Source organism: Poecilia reticulata, chromosome 9 (genome assembly GCF_904066995.2).
Source record: "Poecilia reticulata chromosome 9, P_reticulata-male-v2, whole genome shotgun sequence".
Lineage (NCBI taxonomy): Eukaryota > Metazoa > Chordata > Actinopteri > Cyprinodontiformes > Poeciliidae > Poecilia > Poecilia reticulata.
The window spans coordinates 11,566,737-11,572,670 of NC_088838.1; the positions used below are offsets into that span (position 1 = coordinate 11,566,737).

The following is a 5,934-nucleotide window of genomic DNA, read 5'->3' on the forward strand; positions in this document are numbered from 1 at the left end:
TGGATGGGACTGAACCCTTCGAGGGTTCCTTCTGTATCAGGATTGTGCGCCCTTCAGTTAACCATTCAGGGTGAGTCCCATTTTGTAGCAGCTGGTTCAGTTGAGCTGCCAGTCGCTCATGGAGGGCAGTGAGTTTCTTAAGCCAGTAGGCATGGATCATGTCAGGTCTTGGTGCTGTCCAGTTTTTCATACCCGAGACTCTGTCTTGGACATCTGCCACAGTGATGGTTACCGGGGCTTGTTCCGGGAGGTTGCTGTGGTCCTCTCGTAGAGAGGTTAGCCACTGTGCATTGCTGTTGTGGGACGCCTCCCTTTCCCATATGCCTTTCCAGTATTGTTCAGTCTCCAGCCTGGGTGGGTCTGCTCTGTTGTTATTACCCTGCCATTGAGAGTACACTTTAGCTGGTTGGGTGGCGAAGAGCCGGTTAATCCTCCTGGCTTCATTCTCTCTCGTGTATCTCTTTAGGCGGCTGGCCAAGGCTATATATATATATATATATATATATATATATATATATATATATATATATATATATATATATATATATATATATATACAGCCGGTTTATTATATATAAACGGTTATTATTTTGGAGAAAATCTCATCAACATCAATATTTCCACTAAATAAGGAGCAAAAAAAAAATTGTTTGCTAGAGTAAAAATCTCCCAGACGCTGAGCTCAAACAATTTTTTCTGAAATACTAGACAATTAATTTAATTTCACATAATTATCGCAGTATTTGTTAAATACTGATACTTGTTGTAAATGACGTAAACTCACAAAACGAGATAATTACTCCAAGTTTGTGTTTATTGAATGTTGAGAAGCTACAGCGGCTGTGATGAGCCACAGCAAAGGTAAACAAAGGTAAAACAACCCGAACAGGTGATAAACTCTATATCTCCCTCTTTGTCCTTTAAAGCACACCTGTTGCCATGGCAACCACCAACATAACATTCGGTCTGTTATGATATTAGGTTTTCAGGCTTGATATTTATTTTGCGATCATTAATAAGCCTCCCTGAACACGGTGGTTGATTAATTTTAAACTCCTGCTCTGCTAGTTATTTTGTTAATGGAACCGAAACGCACAAAATTGCGCAACACCTTGTTGAAACAATAATTACTGAGATTATTATTGTTGTTGGGTCATTAATTTGAACACGTTTTATTGATTTCTTGTCTTGTTCTTTAATAAAGTTATGAACGTTTTAAGCCAGTCAGAGGAGGACGTGCTGGTCTCATCGTCCTGGCGGCGTTCAGTTTGTCACCTAATGCCGAGATCGACTCAACAGTTTCCAGCAGGGCAGGTGATTAACGTGAACGGCCCGGTCATTGGCCCCGCCTCCCGGCCCGACGCTGACTTGTTCCGCTAGTGGATCGACGAATTGCACCGCTTCTATAGCAAAGCACGAACAGTTCAGAAACAACCTGAAATGGGAAAAAAGCTATTTATTAACTGATGAAGTCGTGTTTTAGATTGTTCTTGAAAAACTAATCACTCACAGCTTCACAGTGAACCCGTTGATTTCTTACAGCTGACAGCCGCTCCCATCTCTTGCAGGTACTGCGTCCCTCCGCTAAATGTTTTAGGGGTACGCAGTATCCGACCGTACCCGCCTTTCACCCCTGGTTATATGGTAGACATGGAAAACTGGGATGCGCTCCATGCCATGATGTTCAGAATTTAGGTCTCATGGCATCTCAACGTGTGTCAACATTGCAGCCAGTGGGCTGAAGGGAACATGACTCCATTTTGTAACAATGCAAAGAGCTACCCAGCTTTTATCACTTCGCAAAAAAAATTAATCAGCACAGAAACTCCAAAGCACATATATGTAACTATATATATATATATATATATATATATATATATATATATATTTTTTTTTTTTGTCATAGTACCCCCAAGAATTTAAAACTACTTTCACCCCTGGCTATCAGTGTCAGGTTAAGCTAAGGTTTAAAAAAGTTATGTTTCAAAAGAGCAAGAGGATTTTTTTCCCCATGTGATTCTTTAATTTTAAGGCAAATAATAATGCATCCCAATCCCTTATTCTTCTGTCGCTGCACGCTGTTCATCAGCTGGCTGAAAGAAGGCTCCAACACTTTCACAGGAAACTCACAGATACAATCTTCAGGGCATACGATTCTGTCTAATGAGCGTTTTTTATCCTTACATTTGCTGTTAAAATCAGTTTTTTAATTATCATATGTTTATGTATCAACATAGAAATAGCTGTTATGGGTAACATAAGCAGATAACACTTTATTTGACAGGGTGTCCATAAGACTGACATGACACTGTCATAAACATGGAGTCTTTATGAATGTTTATGACTGTTGTCATGAAGTGTCATTTGGTAAATAATGACACTTTTAATGCAACTTTTAGAGCAACTTTGCATTAAAAGTGTCATTATTTGCCAAATGACATGTCATGACAACAGTCAGACATTCATAAAGACTCCTTCATGTTCAATACGTATATTTTAACAGCAGTTGGGACAATTGTTGCTTTTCTGTTAAATTAGAAATCAAGACATTTTTTCAAATAATTTTTGCAATATTGTCATTAAAACCAGGGAACCATTACATTTCACTACAAGTCTCATACCGACAGTCAATTTTCACTTCATAGATCAAATATGTAAAAAAAAAAAAAAAAAGTAATTTTCTTTCCCCTGTTGATTAGATGCATCCAGTATTCATGGCAGCTTTTGTGAATAAACTCATCAGCCAAACAGCTTTCGTGCACATTTCTGCATTTAATAACAAATCAAATAAACTACAAGGACATTCTCTTTAATGCATAAATGTGGATGATCAGTTTATTCAAATTAAAATTTCCCTTGGATTCAAAACTATGTGGCATAATATAATTAGCAGTACTTTTTTTTCTCCTGTGTGACGTCTGATTTTGACAATCTCCAGTCAAGAATCAGCAGCATCTCTAAGTTTTTGTGCCCTTTGTTTTTTTTTTTTTTACAAAATGTAAGTAGGAAAAGGAGCCGTCTGCTTTTGACGTTTTGTAGTGACCAATACGCTGATTCACATGGAGACATTTTGAGACATTTTAATGTATTTTCTGCAACTGTAAGAAAATGTGTTTAAGAGATGGCATCTGTTTGAGGATCAGCCAGTCAGACCACACAGATAATTGTGAATCTGTAGCAGGCAGGAACATCCTAACAAGTGTAGTTATTAAAAGTGAGGTTGTTGGTGTGTGCTGAAAAATATTAGCCACCATTGTGCTGTGAAGATTTTCTATCCTGAATAAAACACTTTTTTTTTTAAGGAATTATGAATTTATTACAGAAAATGTAACATATTCAGGACCAAAAACATTATCTACCCTACAAAAAAAATTCAGAAAAAAAGTAAAATGAATGGCTCATTTGGAAAAACGCATTAGTACTGAAACGACTCAAAAAACACCAAAATAAAAGTACAAAAAAAGTTGTTTTAAAAAGTTCAAGGGTAACATCCACTACCTTAAACTTTAACATACAGTGAGCTGAAAAATGAGGATGGGGAAAAGAAATTACAGACATGCGATTCAAAATCTGCGCTGTTTGTTATAGTCTCCGGGGCCGGGGAGCCCTCTGGGGAAGCCGCCCTGGCCCCCTCCGGGCAGGTTGCCGCTACCTGAGCCCGCCATCATAGGAGCGCTCTCGGCGGCCATGCCAGCAGCGCCGGCAGCACCCGAGTTCCCACCCAGGGAATTTCTGTTCATGGACATGCCGTGGCCCCCCATGTGCATCCTCATCTCCTGCTCTCTGTTCTCGGGGAAGCCGCCCCTGAAGCCCTCCTGCTGCCTCTTCATCATCTCCTCGTTGCGCAGCCTCATCTCCTCTTCTCTCCTCCGGCGCTCCTCCTCCTGCCTCAGCTCGGCCTGCTTCCTCTTCTGCACCTCCTGGCTGTGGAGCTCCTCCATCCTCCGCAGCTCCTCTTGTCTCCTCAGCAGGTCCTGCCTCATCAGCATCACCTGGTGCTCGTGTCTGGCCGCCTCCATCTCGGCCTCCAGCTTCTCCTGCGCCTCCTTCATGTTGCGGTCGACCATCTCGTACTGCTGCTTCTCCATCTCCATCAGGGCCTTCCAGCGCATGGCGTACTCGTACTCAAACGAGCCGGGCTGGGCGAACCGCGGGGGCTGTTCGCGCTCCTTGTGGTACTGCTGGTTCCTGTTGATCAGCTTCTCCGGCAGACCCTCGTCCTCGTCGAACTGCTCCATGGGCTCCACGGTGACGGGCCGGGGGAACGCTGTGAGGAGGTAGGCGCTGTCGTTGCACTTGTCCAGAGCTTTCCTAGCGGCTGGCTTCGCGGTAAACTCCACGATGCCTTTTCCCGTGGGCCTGCCCCGGTCATCCACGATCACCAGAGCCCTCTCTATCTGGCCGAAGACGGAGAAGGCCTCCTCCAGGAGCTCGTTGGACACAAACTCTGGGAGGTTCTTAACGGACAAAGCGGCGCCGTGTGTGGCGAACCTCACCCGGATGGGTCTGCCTTTGAACACGAAATCATCCAACTCCGCTCTGGCGATCTCCGCGATGATCCTGGTCTCCAGGCGGATGAACCCGAAACCCCTGTCCTTGTTGACGAAGATCTCGCTGGCGTTGCCGTACTTCGCGAACAGCTTGACCAGCTCCTCCTCGGTGACTCCGGTGGGCAGGTTCCCCACGAACAGCCTGCTCCGCTGGGTGAAGGTTTTCTCTCCGGGCTTTCTGAAGCTCTGCGGGTCCAGCGTCAAGCCCGCGTTGGGGCTGGTCTGCTCGCTAGGCTCCGGCTGCTGTCCGTTGCTGTTGGGCCCGTCGCCTTTGAAGTGGTTCCCCGGACGGTTGGGGCCGTGGTTCTGTTGGGGGCCTCTGTAGCCTTGCATGTTTTGTCAACAAATGTGAATTAAAAAGTCGACGAAAACCGTGCTAAAAGCAAGAGAGACTTAGCAGACCGAGGCGCACAAAGAGCAGCGAAAATGGCGACGCTATTGTGACCTCAACAATGTGCGACAGAAAGAGTTCGTGTAGTGACGTCATCTATGAACGACATTATTGTATGTTTATAAATTTAGATTTTCATTAAGTTTTTAACAGTATGAAAATGAGTTGTGGTAAGAAAAAACAGTAAAATAAGCAGAAAAAATGCTATCATAGATCACAAAGTCAAGAGGAAGCAAGGCAACACAAATAAAACTGGTTTTGAATTAATTGTTGTAAAGTATAGCATTTTTTCAAACTTTTGAATATTTTGCTTATGTGTGAATGACTGCAGGGAATTTACTGTGCAATGTAAGTAATGTAAGACACATTTTCATTTAGGTCTTAAATAGGGGTGAAAATAATTTTGAGAATGGTTGAACATTTTATCTGTACATTTATTTATGGTTTAGAGTTTGTTTCTATTATCCATTTTATAATACACCGTGCTGCCATGCTATAGAAGTTGCTGCTAATATTGCATTATTATCTACCACTTTTGAAAGAAAGCTGCTCAGCATTAGGAAAATCGGATATTGCAATATCACTGTTAAATATTGAGTACCTTCTCTCTCTACTGTAATCTTTTTACAAAAAACACCAACTACTGAAAAGACATCAAAGAATATATAATTGAAAAGATAAATTATTCCTCTAATTTGAATAAAAAACAAAAAATATGTATATTAATATAGATTGTTATTCTTGAAGCATTTGCTATTATTTAGGATTTCCAGAAGCTGCTAACCATTATGTTAAGGTTTGTTTCACAAAAGAATTGAAATGTTGATTTATGAATTTTAAATACATACTAAAATTTATGAGTTATTTTTATTGTACACGTTTTTCCCTATTATTATTATTATTATTATTATTATTATTATTATTATTATTATTATTATTATTATTATTATTACGGTTTTATCCCTCATTATGGTCTGTGCGTCTGTTCTGCAG

At 41.5% G+C, this 5,934-nt stretch overlaps 1 protein-coding gene across 1 annotated transcript; it reads right to left on the minus strand.

Annotated features, from left to right (window-relative positions):
• Nucleotides 1-2,246: 2,246 nt before the first annotated feature.
• On the minus strand, nucleotides 2,247-5,000 carry nono (non-POU domain containing, octamer-binding). Its single transcript, XM_008419153.3, has one exon. The coding sequence runs from the start codon at nucleotides 4,881-4,883 to the stop codon at nucleotides 3,564-3,566; it is 1,320 nt and encodes a 439-aa protein (XP_008417375.1). The 5' UTR covers nucleotides 4,884-5,000; the 3' UTR covers nucleotides 2,247-3,563.
• Nucleotides 5,001-5,934: the final 934 nt, after the last annotated feature.

Coding starts and splice junctions, on each gene's coding strand:
- nono (XM_008419153.3), bottom strand. CDS start 4,883: ATGCAAGGCTACAGAGGCCCCCAACAGAACCACGGCCCCAACCGTCCG.